This window comes from Cibotium barometz, chromosome 55 (genome assembly GCF_041138505.1).
Source record: "Cibotium barometz isolate CiBa-2024 chromosome 55, ASM4113850v1, whole genome shotgun sequence".
NCBI lineage: Eukaryota > Viridiplantae > Streptophyta > Polypodiopsida > Cyatheales > Cibotiaceae > Cibotium > Cibotium barometz.
This window is the reverse complement of record NC_141100.1, coordinates 15,418,293-15,438,312: the sequence shown is the minus strand read 5'-3', so window position 1 is coordinate 15,438,312 and position 20,020 is coordinate 15,418,293. Positions and strand designations below refer to the sequence as shown.

The following is a 20,020-nucleotide window of genomic DNA, read 5'->3' as shown; positions in this document are numbered from 1 at the left end:
AATGTACATAATCTTGATCAGGTATATTCTTTGTTGTGAAGGATTCTTGGTATGCTTTTTTGAACTAGAATCTAGATCTACTAGAGTGGTTAAATTGACTCTTGGTCCTATTCCATGCCCTAATGTTGACTCTTGGTCCTATTCCATGCCCTAATGTTGGCATGTATAATAACATTTTGTATTCAAATGTTGGGTTTGCACATGAATTCGCAATGATTCAACCGAAACATAAATGCATAAGCACTTGGTCCAATGTTAAAATCACTTATAAAGGTTCTCATTATGATGTTTCTTAGTTTTCTGATGTTTTTTTGTATTCTATAAATTTTCTAATTTTATGGCTTTTTTGGGTAATTTTTGGGTTTTAAGAGTTTTCCTTGATTTTTAATTTTTCCAATAGTATTTAGACCATGGGAAAGGCATCGAGCACTCTTCTCATTTCATCTAAGGAATACGAGCTCATGCTCTCGATTCTATAGGCTTAATTGTTGGTTTTGGGGCCATCGAGGGTAAGTATTTGGGTTCACCTCTAGGAGATACTGGTGCATAGGATGGTCCCAACTACCCATGGGTTGGTACTCCAACTTATGTTTTTTGGAAGTACGTTTACCATATGCATCATTAGGTATCCAACTAGTTGCTGGTGCTAGTTGGCTTATAGCTCTTTATTTGTGACTATACAATCTTTCAATTTTCTATACTCCTTGAGCTTGTACTCTGGGTTCTAAGGGAGTGGCTACCCTTGCCCTTTCAAGAGGTATTGCCCCCTTTCGGACAACATTATTGTCCCTCGTCCTTTCTTCCTTTATTGGGCCCAATGATGAGGAGGGAATCTGAAAGTTGGCATCTTGTCTCTACCGGTGGCCATAGAATGAGAATTCTTGCTCATCTGGTGGACTACATCTTCTTGAAGTGATTTCCTCTTGAAAGGTTCTTCTTTCTATAATCCTTTCTCTAGTAGCTATGGTAGGTGTGACAACATATGCATTGTTTGATCCACAACTTGCTCATAACACTTTCTCACTAGGGGTGCAAGGAATCGAATTAATATGCATGTCCCTAGAAATATCCATGATTGTGTAGAGGTTAACACCAACCCTCTACGTACATCTCTAGATAGAGAGACCATGGCGAGTGCAAGCTTGGCCCATGGTACGACCCATCGCTCGGAGAACTCTCGACCTTGCAAGTACCTCCCTTGAGCTTCCATGCCTATATCCTCTACTTTGACCCAAGTTAACCACCAACAAAACCTCTCTCCAACCAACATATTCATGAAGTAAACCTCAAAGCATGAGATTTGGGCATAATACTCCATCGCACCAAGACGTCTCAAAGCTCCACCTACCTATGCTCATCATTCCATGGGATCGTGGGACTTGTTCTCCCATTTACCTCATGTTACAAGGTCCACACCACTTCCACAACCAACGAAGACTTGGCATGAAGCATCTCTACATCACCTATCACTTCCAATGTTGCCTCCACAAGCTTCCTGCCATCTGGGCTACCCAAAGCTTCACATCACTTTGCCTTGCATTTAGTTGTGGATTGTTTTCAAAGGAATTACATAAGCTCAAGCACACACTCAATGGCATATCCATCTGCTTCCTGACAACAACTTCACCATTGACTCAAGTGATACGAGGACGTGGTTACTACTAAGCAAGAGGATAACTCCAATAGTTAACATTGTTTCGCCCGCCCAACCTATCGTAAGACGCTTTGCCATCTTACTTCCAAAGAAAATGGACAATTACCTTTGTAAAACGATGTTGACATATATAAAGTGACCTTAGCACTTAAAAACAAAATAAGAAAAGTCTACAAACATGGTATATATAGTTGCCTAAGATTATCTTACCTATGTGCACAAAAACTACACCCTTGTAAGATGGTGCTGGAACATATAAAGCAACCTTACCCTACACTCAATGTCAAAAGAGAAACTCTACAGCTTGGTGTATATAGTTACTTAAGACTCGTAATAGAAACCGGACTATTTTTAAATTTGGACGACCAAGTGTGAAAACTAGTCACTTGTGTATAAATCACTTTTGACAATAAGCATTACACAATCATTCCCTTGCAATAGTTTTCTTGTGCGCCCTTCTTCTTCCCTCTTCTTGCTTGTTTGTATGCTTTTGAATTCATGCTTGCTTGATAGATGCTTTACTTGAGTAGTTTGGTTGTAAGCTTGTCTCTTCGATTAGATTCTTCATCGCTTGTTTTTGTGAGACACGACCATTGGGAAGAACCATCTCTTCTCCATGTAGACATTGAGAGCTCTTCCTTCACCATTTTGGCAAGACGCATTCTGGTGTGACGACGGAGTAAGGATGCAAGGATCGAGCCAACACACCCACTTGGGAAGTTCCAATTGTAGCTCAAAGACAAGACCCAACGAGAGATGCTTGAGTAAGGCTAAGACTCATCAAAAACACATGTTGAAAACTAAAATGTCATTTAGCTATTACACTTTGCAATTTTAAATCATACCCTGAATTCTTACTAACATTAACCATCATGGAAAATTGTACCCTTGTGTACCTTCACCTCAATGTTCTTCTCCCCCCACACCACTCAAATGTCATTTAGCTATTGATTCTCTGTAATGCACTTTGCAATTTTAAATCTTACTCTAGATTCTTACTGAGTTTAACCATCATGGAAAATTGTAAGCTTGTATACCTTCCCCTTCAGGTTCTTCTCCCCCTTTGCACATGCTTTTGAAGTAAGCTATAGTACCCTTTGGTTATGGTGCAGCTTCTCTCCCATCTAAACTGTGTGGAAGCTCATAAAGGCCCCTTGACACAAGGACTTATACCTCATAAATGACTTAAAAATAGCGCATAAAAGCACCTAAGCATCCTGGCAAGAGGGTGGAGCATTAATATATATAACGCTTAAAACACATCAATCTCAATAACTTGGTTTATTTTTTAAAATTTTCAGGAGGGAATGGCAAAATCTCCTTCTGCAATTACATTAACCTTATGATGTACATTTGTGACTATATCTACTCCCCAACCCACATACAATCTCATACTACCAATTATCTCTTACTCTTTCCCACCTATGTGCAAAAAGCATCTCTTCACAAAGCCTTCTCAAGACACATGCTTAAAATGTAGTGTTACATGATTTTTACAACCTTACGTGATCATTGCTTGGTTTATGAAACCATGAGAATCTATTGATTAGTAGGGAGCGCTCCTAAGTCATCAAGATACCTGCCTGCCATCACTTAAGACTATATTATTGCTTCAGTTATCCCACTAGGCACTTACCTTTCAAATGCATAAGCTAAGCTGGAGCACCTACAGGTGTTCAGGTTCTTGACTGGAAAAAGGTGCCCCATAAAAATTTTGCAACCTACCAGAAAGCCCCAAAAAAAAAAATCACTCAGAAAGGAGTGAGGATTTCTGTACACCTATTGAAAAGCAAACAGAACAGAGCAGAAAACTCACCTGTAAACTTGATCAACATACCTACCGACTTCGATATCCTAAATTTATCCGCGTGGCATATTTTATGCCTCTATTTGAACCTAAATTTTTTATTTTTTTCAAAGCAGCTTAGTGATCATTCTACTCCTATGCTTTCACACACATGCATTGCCATTTCAACTCTCTAAGCCTGCAGTTGCCTTTGCTGCCCTTCCCATCTCCTGTTCAGAATATCCATCACTTGCTTGAGGCGGGGATCCCCTTCTGGAATTTGCCGCCGCTGGCATCAAACAGAAAACGGAAATTCAAGATGGTATTGGCAAGTGTAGCAGGCTCTTTAAAAGCTTTGTACTTGTATTGAAACTCCAGAAGGAGAAAAGATTCTTTACCCTTAAGCCTCTGAAGTAGATATCAATGATCCTTCTTGGTAGAGACAGTTTGCGCTTCTGCATCAGATCGAATAACAGGTTGGCCATTGAGAAATCTCCTCCCTGTACTCATGAAATCAACAGACGGTATTAGCTAAATCTGTCAATGACCCATATAGCAATCATGCGGATCCTAGGAAGACCCCATGCAGCATTCCCCGCATGCAGCATTCCAAGGGTCTTTACAGGCAGACCATCAGTCGGGTGAGGGTAGGCCGGAGATCCCGTGATGCGGGATAGGTGGGTAAGAGACCTCCCCTTTTCAGACGTGAAGGTTATTTCTGTAAAAACCCTCAGAATCTCATTTCACACTATAAATAGAGCATAATTCCACTTGAAAGCACTTACTGGATCTTGAGCTGCCAGTTCCAGCAGCTCACCGTGCATCTTAGTAATCAGAGGCAACCCTCTATTTAGCATGTCTTGCTGCAAAACAAGTAACGATTGCTGTTTTAGCCACAGTAGTCAAACGTATGCCAACATAACGAAAACAGACACCCCCAAAATTTGGCAACGGATCTTCTAAAGCAAAAATGTGAATGGATTGGGGCCTTGCCAATGCCAAGTGTTGAGAAGAATTCTTACCAGGACCTGCTTTGCGGTCTCCATTCCTTCTCGTGAAAATCCCTTCATGGCTTCCAGAATGAAGACCTTCAAAAATACAGAAGAACGTATCAGAAGAGACAGTGGCATGTTATTAAATGACAAGAAACTCTTGCTTCAATGCTTATTAAGCTAGAGCATTCTCTGCCTTTTGAGCCTTGTATAGACCTCTGTTTTCTGTTTACGACCCACCAACCCTTGGTGGGCATAACATGAAGTGTAAGGCCAAAAGCAATGTGAGAAGCACAGAAGTCTAAACAGACACAAAGAAATGTCTCAAATAAAGGGATACATACAACAAATAACTCGGATCGTGCAGGTCTCCCAGAGTTTAGATAGCCATTGAGAGCTCTTAAAGCAATACCATACTCTCGACAAGCCACGTGGCACCTGCTCCAAATTGCCAGAAACACTGAGCAGAGAGATACCCTCAAAAAGGAATAACAAGACAGTCAGAACCTCTAGCTACTAGTTTGCATGTCAGTGTTGCCAAGTATTTCAAAGCCCCAGACAGGAGAAAGTCAAACCCAGGAATCGGATCTGACAAAAGAAGATTTAAAGTCAAATCGGATGAGATCATCCTCTTAAGAATACCCAGAGATTGTGATGATAATTTACAGGTCTCTTCACACACCATGGATCTAGAACAGCATCTGATGCCACCCACCATCTCAAGCCACCTGGTCAGTAGCTATTCCCACAACGAGCTTGTGGGGGTTCAGATTTGACATTTTGATTATTTGAAAGCATAAGCTGGGTTGCATGGGTCACACTGCCCTCCGACAAAAGGGCCAGTAGAGAGGGAATGCTTGCCCCTCAGAGAGAGCTCCTAGACCCAGCGATTACTGTCATTCAGTAGCAAAGGCAATGTATCAGGAGAGGATTATTACACATAAGTTGGCGCCTTACAAAAAGGAGGATAAACACATCTAGTGACCCTTGGATTTAGTAAGACGCTTACTCAAACAAGAGAGCGTACGAATCACTTGCTTGAGTGTTAGTACAATTAGCCAGGTACTCACATCACAGGAAAGTTCAACACTCACTCTTTCTCTATTCTTGACCCTCCACATGGGAGGGAGATGGTGACATCTTAAAGTTTCTGATGGTGTGACAGAATAAGGTCCCTCTACCATGAGACAGATTGGATAATTATGGTTGGATTAAAAATCCTGGAGGGCACCCTCAGTCATTTTGGATTTTAAAAATCATGTTATGGCTCTCAGGTGTGTCTTTCTTATACACAACCAATCACAGTAGGGTTCTCATCCAGGTGCAAGAGGACAGAGCATTCATTAGTGCATCAGGGTGACCCTCATGACACTCCTTTTCTTTACCTTTTTGTAGCAAAGGCCATGGGCTACTTTACAAGACCAACTTGTTCAGGCATCTCTGTGGCATGGTTTTGCCCAACAAGATGGAACATATTAGAAATTATGCACAGAAAAGGCCTTTCACTTCTCATGCAACCAGAACTAGAGATCCTAGCTAACCCTAGTACCCTACAGCAGCTACCTCTATGACAAGCTACCCACAACACACTTGGTTGGTACCTACATGAAAAGCATTCACTTGCACAAGCCTAGAGCTTGCAATCATTATCCGACTAGTCCTTGCATGGAATACACAGCATAACCTCACCAGATACCCTAGTTATGGGTCAGGGTAGTCTACATCGTGTAGAAAGTGTGCAACCCTCACTTGTATAGCCTCAACCAATAGCTACAAATGCAGTTACTACATAAAGCTGTCCATGTCCCCATGAGTGCAGGGTTGCATCATAGACGTCACTTAGATAGCTCTCAACCCTGATTAGCCTTCTTCTAAGATTAATACCATTTTATGGCATGACTTTCCATATGGTCAAGTACCTAGAGCCATGCATAATGCAAGTCACCAAGCTCCTGTTCCTAAAATATGCACACACCACAATGTATCATACACCATGCACACTTATCGACATGTCATGACCTCGCAGACACAACTAGGCACCTATAAAGACAATTGTTATAGTCAAATAAATATTTTTTGAGTCTTTATAAACACGATGCTTTCCATGCAGCACCACTAACAAAGTCATGAGAGGAGGACCATGTACCTTAGAATTTGTGCCACACAAAACAGATCCGGATGAAAGCCATCTTGTCTCAGCATTTCTACAACATTCCTCAGGGCCTGCATACACATCAATTCAACAACATGGTCAGCTTCAAATTTGTGAATCGAGCTTCCAGTTTCCACGAGTGATGCAGCTTCCGTAGGGCCTTAGTTGTTTTAGCCTTGTAAGTCCCAGTATGGTCCTCCACATGCTTTCTCATGACAGAACAACTTATTTATCCTGTTAGTAGAGCTGATTATGGGTTTCAATGCATATCCAATTGCAGGATTCCACGTAAGTATTGCGGATAACCTGAATTGCAGAAAGCATTTCCTTGTTGCAACACTGAAAAAAGGGACTAAGGGGCCTCTTTTCACAGGTGTTAAAAAGAAGAGGAGTATACAACTACTAAACTTGAATAGCCATGCTAATGAGACCTAGCATAATGGAAGCTTGTCTCAAGCATAGTTGGCTAGACTTTAATGGGCTACTTAATCCCCAAGATTAACACAAGCTTGAGAATCATAAACAACATTCACTATAAGCAATGCAAGCGCCAATCTTCCATAAAGGATCACTAAGCATGTATTAATACAAAGAGGTACAACCAGCCCAATGGCTTTCTAATGCAATGTGTGTTACTCACAAAGAGCTAGATGGTTGTTATATAGGAAGAGGAGAAGCCAGCGACTAGATGATGCTCCAACAAGCTCCACCACAAGTTCTCTTATCACCTCATACATACAAAGAGAGTATTTCCATGGCCTTCATTGTAGGTTTGCCATGGTTCAACAGAGGGCATGATGCTATCTAAGTGAGAGTGAAGACAAGTGAACTAGCACAACAGATTGTTGAGCAGCTTTTCAAGTTGTATGGACTGCCTTTAGATATAGTTAATAATAGAGACTCAAAGTTTTCTACACATTTCTGGCAGCTAGTTTTCCAAAGATTGGAAAACCTGATTCACCTTCTCTATTTGCCCATCAGTCACCCTCTCTATTTGCCCATCAGACTGGGGATGATCAAAGGAACTCATACTCAGCATGGTCTCCGAACTCATACTCAGCATGGTCTCCAATCTTTGGAAAACTAGCTGCCAGAGATGTCTAGAAAACTTTGAGTCTCTATCGGATAATGATTGCAAGCTCTAGGCTTGTGTAAGTGAATGCTTTTCATGTAGGTACCACCCAAGTGTTACATGGGTAGCTTGTCATAGAGGTAGCTGCTGTAGGGTACGAAGTAGCTAGGATCTCTAGTTCTCTAGTTGCATGATAAGTGAAAGGCCTTTTCTAGTCCTTGCATGGAATTCACAGCATAACCTCACCAGATACCCTAGTTATGGGTCAGGGTAGTCTACATCATGTAGAAAGTTTGCAACCCTCGCTTGTATAGCCTCAGCCAATAGCTACAAATGCAGTTACTACATGAAGCTGTCCATGTCCCCATGAGTGCAAGGTTGCATCATAGACGTCACTTAGATAGCTCTCAATCCTGATTAGCTTTCTTCTAAGATAAATACCATTTTATGGCATAACTTTCCATAAAATGATAGAGACTCAAAGTTTTCTAGACTTTCTCGCAGCTAGTTTTCCAAAGATTGGAGACCATGCTGAGTATGAGTTCCTTTGATCATCCCGAGTCTGATGGGCAAATAGAGAGGGTGAATCAAGTTTTGGAGAATATGCTTGTTCATACGTCTCCAGGAGAATCAAACTGGGAGAAGTGCATCCCAATGGTCGAGTTTGCCTATAACAGTGCTAAGCATGCAGCTATTGGTTACAGTTCATTTATGTTGATCTACCATACCAACTTAGATCTCTAGTAACAGTTGGACTAAAGGATAATCATATTGCTGTGGCTAGAGATTTCTTAGCAAATATGCAGGAAGTGCTCGTCAGTGCACGAGAAGATGTTAGAAGTGCACACGATCGTGCCCATTTTTATGTCGATAGGACAGCGCTCACCGAGAGAGTTTACTGACGAGGAAGTGCTAGTTTATTTGAGAGTGCCCAAGAGTTCGGAGATTTTACGTACAGGGAAGGTTAGGAAGTTATCCCCTAGGTAGTGTGGACCTTACAAGACCTTCAAACGATTGGTGAGGTTGCTTATAGACTAGAGTTGTCTCCGAATGTGAAAGCTCATCTAGTCTTTCATGTCAATCTTGAATCGACTGAAAGAGATGTTGGAAGCTGAGAATAACCTTGTTACTTCTCAAGAACTTGTCAAACCCAAGAGGGTGATAGATTTCAAGGAAAGGCAACTTAGCAACAAGTTGATAGATTTCAAGGAAAGACAACTTAGGAACAAGTTTTTTTTTCCCGGAAACAAGATCCTTCTATTAGTTACCAAAAAACAGCCTCAAAAGGCTAGAAACAAACTCTCCTCCATGTACAGAGCGAGGACCAAAGAACAAAAAAGGGGGGAAGGATGCACTTCTCCTCCAACTGGCTGCTCTATGAGGAGAAGGCTATCTCATACAAGGGGTGGGGAAGGGAATAACCATACAAGTGGTTTGTAGTGCCAAGTGGGCTCACCACCACTATCTGTGAGAAAAGGACCAAGTCGGCAACACGAACCAAGAGTCCAATAAATGGGGCTGGGACTATACCGTCGAAATACGAAGTGAGAGACCTGAAGGACTAGCCCCCCACCTTCCACCTTCCTCCTCATAAGCCATGACAACCTCGGCCTCACCGGCCCAAGCGACACTGCCCCATGTAATTGTACGGGAAGAGGCCTTGTCTAGAGTGAAGATGCTGAGAATCCGTTGCCAGACTTGCTAAGCCTTTGGGCGATCCCAAAGACAATATCACTAAGACTCCTGGGGATGGCCACATCTTAGACATGCTGCTCGTCTACCGCCACATGCCAACCGCCAGCAACCACAAAAAGAGGGTGATCTTTCGAGGTCGAAAACTATCCTAGAGCCTCTTCCAAAAATCTAAGAGAAATCTTTCTTAGGCTCAATTGTCACTTTCTCAACTAAATGAGATGAATCCCTTCCTACCTCCTGTTGGTTTAATTGTGAACCTTCTCTAGTACGACAGTTTCACCCAAATTTCAGGTTTCATCACCCCCCCCTCCCCCCTTCCCACCACCGATTTTTCTGTGGTTTTTTGTTTTTGTTTTTCTTCCATATCCTCCGCATCACCTTCCTTCCCTCTTCTTCTCCTACCTCCCTCCTTCCCTTTTCAATCTTCTGCTACTTCTTTCACCTCGACTATATGTTGGCAATCATCTCCTGTCTATACCATATTACACTGTACGGAGTGAGGGCCAATGATGTGGGTGTGCCCTCCCATATGAGGACTCCTTGATCATGTTCCTAATTTTTCCATTTTTTCCAGTAGAGTCGCGGGGGGGGGGGGGGGGGGGCTGTTTTTTTCCTGTCATGCTAGACAGCCACCTTGAAAGCAAGTGCAGCCTCTTCTTCAAATTTTTTTCCCGCCCACCCTCCCTTCACAAGACCACATGCACCCCCCCAAGATGGCAAATTTGCTCAGATGGCAGAGAAACATGTGAAGATCTCCACCCTCCCGACGTTCCTGGTGGACCGACAATGGAAGGGAACAACTATGTCATCTAGAAGATGATGATGGAGTCTATTTTGGAGTCTTATGATTTAGATGATTTCATCATGGTTGGAGTTCCAAGGCCACACTTCGGAGAAGGAGGAACTTTCACTGTCACAACTAAGAAAGAGCAAGAGGCCCAGGCACAGTTGTGGGATCGAGTCAATGCCCGTGTGCATTCTTTCATCTTCCTCAATTGCACACCCCAAGTCATCAATCATTTCAAACACATGATCCTGGCTCCAGGGATTTGGCAGCACTTGGCCTCTTTGTACAATCAGGTATTACCCATGAAGAGAATTTCCTTGGAAGTGCAAATGCAAGTGATGAATCCTGCAAAGTCTTCGACGATGCGAGAGCACATCAACAAACTCTAGGCTCTTCAGCAAGAGGTTCTTCAGGCTGGAAAGGAGATATCAGCAGAGAAAATGACCATCACCCTGCTTTCTCATCTATCCCCTCAGTACTCAGCTTTCTAGAGCGTAGGTCAAGAACCAAATTTTATTTGCAGAATTTGCATCATTCTAATAAAGCAAATACACCATTTGTGGTGGGGACCCCGAGCTCGCCTTTTACACCGTCTACATGAGATCGGAGTCCCATCTGACATGGTTTGGAGCATCATCGCCCTCTATGAGTCCGTCACCGGATGAGTGAGAGCCCCATGAGGTACATCACAAAAGATTTCCAGCACCATTGGGGTGAAACAGGGCTGCCCTCTATCACCCACTCTTTTCGGCCTCTACATTGATGAGATCTCGAGCTTCATTGATGGATTAGGCAGGGCTGGTCCCACACTGGCAGGCATATTGATCCCCATACTACTTTATGCAGATGACATCGTCCTCCTCTCAAACTCAGCCGAAGGGCTTCAAAGACAGTTGGATGCCTTACATGACTTTTGCACTCAGTCAGACCTCTCTATTAACCTTGGTAAAACCAAAGTCATTAATAGTCTTCAATACCTCTCGCCCCGTCACATCCAGATTGAGCTTCACATATAGAGGGGATCCTGTGGAGATTGTCTCATCCTATGTCTACCTTGGTGTCACTTTCAGGGGCCCACGCTTTACCATGCTTCCCGCAGCACATGCCAGAGTGACGCGGAGATATGCAGCCTTGAGCTTACTTGAGCGGCAGTGCTTCACGAGCTGCTCTGGACCTACCCCGCCCAAGAGGAGTTACCTCGAACCGAGCCTCTGCACTCCAACGTGCCCGACGCCCTCGACCCCCCCGTCGGCCACGATCACCTCATCAGCCCCAAATCCAGGACATTCTCCACCGCCATCGACCTACCTTTCCACGTGACATAGCTCAGGGAGACCTCTCGGCCATACTCGTCAACCCCCATGCTTGACATTTTGCAGAGTGGTATACCATCTACTCGGAGCTGATGTTGCTCCCATGTTTTATGTTTTTAGTATTCCATGACGAGTTTCCATGGATAGTTTTGTATCACCCCACTGAGATAGCTATATTTTTGTTTTCATTCTGTATTATTTTCCATTCCATGATGAGATATGCCATGGACATTATTGTACCACTTTGGTCTCATAGGCCCATTGGGTCTTTAGTAGACACTTAATATATCTTTCTTTCTTCCTCATAGTTGTTTCAGTTTCAGTTAGTTGTTTAGTTGTTTTTGGCTTTTCTTACACAGACATTGTATCGGATCCACCAATTGTTGTAATCTTTTTGGTCTCATAGGTCATTTTGGCCTTCTGAAGACGTTAATATATCATTTCATTTTCATTTCTCCTGGAGATCCGCAGGCTCAGAGAGTCCATTATCAGGAGCATACGCCTGACTGGCAGGGAGTCCACACAGAGACAGATTACTGACTTCTTTAGAGGGACTACCCGGGAGGACACACAACCGACAGCTCAGCAAAACAGGCACCCCGTGGGACTCTAGTTGAGAGAGCTATCCAATTGGGCATATCCAGACGACCGAGGGTTCGCGGATCTTCACATCGGAGACAGTGCCTACAGCGGAGGATTCAGAGCATCATTGCGAGACATCAGGCTCGTCCGACCAGGCATCTCACTATGGCAAATATCCAAGCCATCCGGCAGAGACCCATGATAGAGCTCCTAGGATGATTACCATTCCAGCCATATACTGTTGTACTCACTGTCACTTTTGTACTCCCCCATATTCATGTATTCATGTATCCATGCACTCATGTACCCAATTTTGACTAGTAGCATTAGCTTCCCACTCTCCCTAGTTGCTGCTTCCGGATGCTCCCTGCCGATGTATTGTAGGGCTAGATACTTACCTTCAGTTCTTTCTTTTCTTTTCCAGACAGTGTATCAAATGTCACATGGTTGTAACTTTGGTCTCATAGGTCACTTTGGCCTTTTGAAGACGTTAATATAACATTTCATTTCATTTCTCTCTCTCTCTCTCTCCATGATACTCAGGACATGGGACTTGTTGTATACAAATTTGTCTCATAGGCCAACTTGGCCTTCCGTAGACGTTAATATATATTTTCTTTTTTTCTTTTTCTATTTCTCTCATGGTAGGGACAAGCTAGCCCCTTTATTGGTTCACATGTTTAACAAGGCTCTATGTGAGGGCTTCCCCGGACCCCGCCACTTGGTCATTGAATACTATTGTACCTAATACCTATCTTGACAGCAGGTGACCCCAAGGACCCTAGCAACTACAAGACTATCATGCTTTGTGGATTTCTGCAAAGCTTTTGATACCGTCCCATGGGCCAAACTAATGAGGAGATTGCAGGATATGGGAGTGCCAACAGAGATGCTTTGGGGGATCATTACACTCTATGAGTCAGTCACAAGAAGAGTACGGGCTCCAGGAGGTGACTCAGAGATCATACACAGCACTAAAGGGGTGAAGCAGGGCTGCCCCTTGTCTCCTACTCTATTTGGTCTATACATTGACGAGATCTCAGATTACATAGACAGACAGGGAGGACCAGGAGCACATTTAGCAGGAGTCCTGATACCAATCCTCTTGTATTTAGATGATATTGTTCTTATTTCTGATTCACCAGAGGGGTTGCACAGGCATTTGGATGCATTACGGGCCTTTTGCGAGGACTGGGACCTCACTGTGAACCTTGGAAAGACCAAGGTCATGATTTTTAACACCTCCCCACAGCGGATAGGCAGATCTGCAGTACAGTTTACATACAGTGGAGAGCCTGTGGAGTATGTTACCTCATATGTATACCCTGCGATCACTTTTGCTGGACCTCAGTTCTCAATGCGGAAGGCGGCCGAAGCTAGATTGATGAGGGATATGCAGCCCTTGGCTCGCTAGAGAGGCAATGCTCACAGATACAGTTTCAGGAGCTGGGACAAAGCTTTGGCTATTTGATACTCTAGTTACACCTGTATATGGTGCCCCCATCTGGGTCCCAGCTTATACCACAGGAACAGACATAGGAGAGAGCCGGCCGAGACAGATATAGAGGAGGTATATGATGGGTGGAAGCCGATGGAGAGGCCCCTACTAGCGAGGGTCTCCCACATGATTAGGAGTAAGCCATCAGTGCCACATGAGATTGTGCGGGCGGAGCTGCACCGATAGTGACAGAGGCGCTATTCCAGACAGTGACATACTAGCACACGCTATGGGAGCTTCCACTAGATAGATACCCCCAGCTAGCCCTGGAGTCCTCGAGACAACTGACACTCGAGGGAGATACAGAGTGTTGGTATGCACAGGTAGGCACTTGGTTTGGCATGCACGGTATGCAAATGGAGGCACTCCGCCCGTTCCAGTACAGCATAGAGACCCTGTCATTTGCTCTTAGCCGCACAGAGCGGAACAAGGTTATCAGGAAGGACATTGTCAGACTGGATCCTCAAAGGACATGGAGTTCACCTAGTCGTCCACTAGGGACGAAGATGGCCTTCTACAGAGATCACCTCCTATGCTTGACAGAGGATGGTTTCATCATCCGCCCACACTACATGGACACACACCTATCTTTTGCGGTGAGATGTGCAATCGGCCAGATCCGCACCTCGTCCCACCAACTGGGAGTGGAGACTCCCAGATATGGGCCCAGGGTGGCCGCACCAGAGGACAAGATATGCCAACTCTGTCACACCAAGCCCAAGACAGAGGATCATTACATATGCCGATGCCATGTATACTATGAGATTCGGGAAAGGTTCCACTGCCTCTTCCGAGCTGGGTTCGGATCACTTTCCAGGATCATGGACTTCTCGAATCATAGATGCCTGGGACTTTTTCTTCTAGAGCTCCGCAGACACAAGGAGTCCTTAGTGAGATCCAAAATAGCTGTACTTGCTTGAGGACCAGCACAGAGAGCTCTCACCAACTTCTTCCATATCAGCACTCCGAGGGCCAATCCACCCACCATACCCGGACCACAAGCTAGTGCAGGAGCTCGGCTGAGACGTGTGACACTCGACAGAGCCACTGAGTTATGCAGAGCTCGACACCCCAAACCCCATGGCCCTCGGAGTGCTCACAGGTACAATCCAGATTGTATGCATGCCAGAGACAGCCCATCAGCAAGAAAACACAGCAAGCAAGGGTCAAGATAGGCTGTAGTCAGCAGGCATCTTTTGTATGCCCGAGCATGAACCGGATCTAAGTCTTGATCCAAGAACCATTGTAAAATGAGCATGTTTTGGCAATAAACATAAGATTAGCATCTACTCTCTTGTCTTATGTGTGTTTGCTAGAACAGTAAGTTTATCGTTAATCTAATTCGCCTAGCGTTAATCAAGGTAATGCTTCCACATGCATGTAACATCATGAGAGCTTTTTAGCATGGGAAAAATGATTTTTCAGTCCAAGCTACCAAATTTTCAGCTGTTTTCTTTAGAGTTAAACGTTGTAGGCCAAGGACCCCCATGTTTCTTCAGCAAAGAAGCTTTAGCTCCAAATGCTTATGCTTCCGGTTCAAAGCGCAAATTGATCGTGAGTTCATTCCAACATGGATGCAGAAGGTAGATGCACTTCTCTCTTCCCAACCAGAGGATGATTATAGAGGAGGTACACATACATGTATCTTGGCTCTCCCTAATTATGGGCCTGGTTGCCAAATCTGATTTCTGAAGGAAAGAGCCTTCAGCAACACCACCAGTATCTTTTGGCATCATTCCTGGTCTCTTCAGCAGCTGAGATACTTAAGGACCATTCAAAAGCTGAGTCTTCACCAGAGCCAGGAGAGAATTGAATTGTAAAGCTTTTTTTCAATGTGAGAGTGGATATTGAACTTAGGTGCCACCAGGGTAGATTCAAACCTCCTCCTTGAAAAATGGACACTATTGTTGGGCTATTTTCCAGAATGCAAGTTGCAAAGCCTTTTGAGGCAATAGCTGCATTTTTTGCTCACGGGTATGGCAATGGAGTTTATTGTCTAGGGTATGTTTCATAGATGCGGCAACACAGCTTGTCCACCCAAGCACACGCCCCATAGGTGTACGTCCCTAGGGAGGAGCAACCTTCTGAGCCTGACACGGAATTGGTATATGTTGGTGGTTTGAGCATGCAAAAAAAGGTAGTACATATAGATACAATTTTCAATTGGAGATTTCGCGGAGCAGCATCTAGAATCATTATTGCTTTTAGTTTTCCATCACATTGGGTTGCCCCGATGGATGGGTATTACTTCGTCAACTTCTTGATTAAAGCCTAACAGGGGAAATCTCAAGAAGATCATGCCAGTAGAGTTCTCGCAAGAGACTCAAAACTTCAATGGAGATCGCTTAGCATCCAGGGCCCTTGGCCACAGAAGTAGCAGCATGCCTATCCTGAAATGGCAAGATTTGAGTTTGTTAGTTCCTTCTCTTAAGATGTAACACACCTGCCACTCAATTGAAGTCACACCCCCCCGACTCTCCTGGTTCCCAGAGAACCCCTGTTTTGGGAATGCCATCTCCCTTGCAAATCCAGAGACCAAACCAGAATATACAGCAGGTATAGCTAACATTCCAGCATAAATAAAACCACACCAACATCCACACAGAACCTTATGTTTGGAAAGAAATCTTGTAAATCAACAAATATGTGCGTGCATTTCCAATAGACTTACCCCCGTATTTTTTAAGTCCGCACATGCACAAAGGGCAGCGTGGTACACTGTTAACCGACGATCGACCACATTTGCTCGTCCTCGCACAAAACCAACAGTAGGCAGACAGTAGACATACTCATCAATCTCGTCAATCATGTCCCCCCCTTCCCGCCCACCACCAAACACCTCCAGACTTGACCAGCTCCTTGCCTGCCCCAGAATCTCAATAATCTGTATGTCCATCAAGCATTTATGTTGATTAGGTATAACCATGTAAGCATATCCTATAGTCCAACAAAATTTGAAGGGGAAATTTTTACTCGGGTTACTAGCAGAGTCACCTTTTCAAAAACATCGTTTTTCATCACCGGTTGGTTTTTCTCTGCTGCTATGAGTGCAGCATAGCAGTACTTGTTCAGTGCAAGCCCCGATTCAGTTATCCTCTGCACAACCACAGCCCTGCAAGCATGTACAACAACCATTAATGGCAGCAAGCAGCCTAATCACATATTTAGCTTTTGAATACCATCTAATTGACACATTGAAACAGGATGTATTTACGCTTCTTTAGGCGACCCTGCCGCCCCGCATGTTCCCAGAAGTGCTGTCAGCGTCTTCAACTTCGGGCGTAGGCTGAAGTGCATCATCTCCTCCACAACCTTGCTCCAGGATTTTGATAGAAAGGATAATTTACAAAGATCCAAAAAATATCACCAAACATATGCAATCAGGAAATTGGCCAGCTTGCTCCACATACAGATACTAAAGAATTCCAGCCAACATTAATGAGCTCTACTATTGCAGAATTTTCAGAACGGATATCCTCAATAACTTTCTTTGCAAGGGTGCAATTATAGACACCTCCATTTACTTGTCACATATAAAAGTCCAAAATTACTCTCTTTGTACTCCTGTCTCATCTTCTTGCAAGTCCCTTTGCCCTATTTATGGCTTCTTGAAGCTGTGTGGATGGTTGAGAAGTGAAAAACGAGTGGATAAGGGGAGGATCTTGGGCCTAAGGCTAGTTGCCATGCGGAGTCTGACTCTCAGGAGCCTAGCACATGATCGCCTGCCAGTTCCAGGGTTTCTGCGCTAAATCTTTGGCGTAAAATAGGGATGAAAAGCAATTTTATCCACATAAGAGAATTACGATAGGGACGATTGGTTCCATTACTGATTGGGAACAAAGCGGTGGTTGAACCTCGACCTTGACTGTGAGGTCATATTCGCGCTAATCGCTAAAGATTAGAGCGGGTTACTCCAAACCAAATGATCTACACCGTTAAAGATGGTTAAGCCACCACCTGCAACACTAGAACTTGGCAAATGGGGAGGGAGGGGGGCATGCAAACATAGAAACGTCAATTCTACTTGGGCCCTGAGTTAAAGCTACCTCTGACGGATGAAAAAGGTCGTATTGTCTCCACCACTAAAAGAATTATGGGCAAATATTGCATAACAAGACATTTTGTAGAATACTTCATCAAATGGAAAGGACTTCCAAAAAAATAGAATAGATGGGACCCTGAAAGCATCACTCAAGAGCATCCACACCTGCTTTGCAAATTGAGTTATGCATTGCTAATGCTATAACTTTGAGGACAAAATCCTTATTGAGACAAGGATAGATGTAATATTGAGAGGAATGAGTTTAAAGTAGGTGTGAATGCACCTAATACTGTGTGTATCTTGGGGGGTATAAAAGTAGGAGAAATCACTTGGCATTTCTTTGTTACATTTAGGGTTATCAAGGCAATTGGACCTGAGGTGGATAGTAGATACTCATAGAAAAAAAAGAGAGAGAATGCTCAAACACACAAAGTATTTGCACCAATGAATCTGATTTGATTGATGTGATGTTGTTATGTAATCTTCATCAAGTACAATGCATTTATAGCTTGAGAGGCTCTAATTAATGACATCACTGCTTATGTCAAACCCAAATAAAATCTAGATATTTAACCACTCCAAGAGTGGGTTCACAGACACTCAAAGGGAATGTTCACACACATACATAATAGCTCCGAAATACCCAACAAACCCCCCTTCGAAGCGAAGGTGGAGATGCTAGAGAAACCTTCAATAGCCAATGCAATTTCGGCTCTAAACTGCGACACGTGATACAAAACATCACAGTGTGCCAACACCTGAAACTCTCATGTCAGACCTGATATAAGAGCTTAACCACACATGGTTGTGCCTACATCAGTTTCCCAAAGCAATCCCCTCTGAACCTAAGTAGGGATATGTTGTAAACAAGTAGCCTTTTAAGAAAGCCTTACAAAACAAACACACACACACACACACAAGATTATTTATCATATTTCGGACGATATCCCGGGCAGAGAACCGTTTGACTCATACAAGAATACTTTAGAAAGCCCAATCTTAATCTTCCTCATCAAGAGAAAGACTATTCATCACTACCTTGCCTCATGTCGTAGATGTCTCTTATACATCTTCATCTACGTGTCTTCGGCTACCAAAGTTGCATGATCTTCAGCTTGCTCCTTGGCCATTTGCTTCAAGCATCTATCTCCAGAGTCTTAGAGATACAATCCACACTTCTAGAGAGAACCAACTCACGTAGTGAGACTGGGTTTGAATCTTGACAAGTTGAGGTTTCTACAAATTGGATAACCAGAGATCACCTAGCACCTTAAGGTTTTGGGGTCTGGATGGCTAGGCCGATTTGTGGAACACCTCAGTTAAGAGCACTTGCGCAGGAACACAACTGGGATGGGTAACCTCCCAAGAAGTGGGAGGATCCATGTTTTCAACATGGTATCAGAGCCGAGGTTGTGATGTTGGAAGCTAAGACCTCAACCAAAGTGTGGCTTGAGGGGGGTTGTTGGAGATGCAATCCACACTTCTAGAGAGAACCAACTCACATGGTGAGACTGGGTTTGCATCTTGGCAAGTTGAGGTTTCTACAAATTGGATAACCGGAGGTCACCTATCACCTTAAGGTTTTGGGGTCTGGATGGCTAGAACAATTTTTGGAACACCCGGAAGTGGGAGGATCCATGTTTCCAACATGGTATCAGAGCCCAGGTTGTGATGTTGGTGTGTGGGAGAATGAGAATTAGGGTTAGGTCATGTGGGAGACATACACAGAGAAGCAAGGGAGAGAGAGAGAGAGAGAGAGTTGTGGGGATAAGTCAACTCATGAGGCATGAGTGTGTGACTCCCCTATCACACATGTATATTGCACTAGTACACATAGTGCACTTGGTACATTAAAAGTACTAAGTGTACTATGTACTATAACTTATGGGCTTGTACACACTATAAGGGTGGGCATTATGCCTTTACCCCAACAACCTCCCACTTAAAGGCAAAGTGCCCTTAAGTAAAGGAAAAGAAAAATTAGCATGTACATGACAATATACAAGGCCATATCAAGGCTGAAAATGGCCTCATCCAATGCCCATCAAGTGTCTGCAATGAGCAAACCGCTCCGGAGGCAAACTCTTTGTCAACAGATCAGCCGGGTTGTCATCCGTATGAATCTTAACAAGCTGAATTTGCTTGTTCTCTATCACCTCTCTGATGAAGTGATACTTGACATCCACATGCTTCGTCTTTGCATGAAAGACAGGGTTCTTTGCCAACTGGATGGCACTCTGACTGTCACAATGCAACAATGGAATATCCCCTGTATAACCCAAATCAACCACTAACCGAGATAGCCATAATGCCTCCTTGCAAGCCTCTGTGGCTGCAATATACTCGGCCTCTGTAGTAGATAAGGCTGTGCACTTCTACATCCTGGATATCCATGACACAGCACCTCCTGTGAATGTAAACACATAACCGGTAGTAGACTTCCGGTT

At 43.8% G+C, this 20,020-nt stretch overlaps 1 protein-coding gene across 1 annotated transcript in view; it reads right to left on the bottom strand.

Moving 5' to 3' along the window:
* Positions 1-3,099: 3,099 nt before the first annotated feature.
* The window catches only part of LOC147607419 (pentatricopeptide repeat-containing protein At4g35850, mitochondrial-like), a 58,287-nt gene continuing 41,366 nt past the window's right edge, over positions 3,100-20,020 (bottom strand). Inside the window, exons 5-13 of the mRNA XM_086790830.1 lie at positions 16,746-16,843; positions 16,526-16,643; positions 16,203-16,415; positions 6,579-6,655; positions 4,777-4,870; positions 4,463-4,528; positions 4,226-4,303; positions 3,839-3,940; positions 3,100-3,729 (exon numbers count right to left, since the gene is read on the bottom strand). Of these exons, the coding sequence (XP_086646956.1) occupies positions 3,634-3,729; positions 3,839-3,940; positions 4,226-4,303; positions 4,463-4,528; positions 4,777-4,870; positions 6,579-6,655; positions 16,203-16,415; positions 16,526-16,643; positions 16,746-16,843 (942 nt within the window). The 3' untranslated portion in view covers positions 3,100-3,633. The remainder of the gene's footprint in view (positions 3,730-3,838; positions 3,941-4,225; positions 4,304-4,462; positions 4,529-4,776; positions 4,871-6,578; positions 6,656-16,202; positions 16,416-16,525; positions 16,644-16,745; positions 16,844-20,020) is intronic.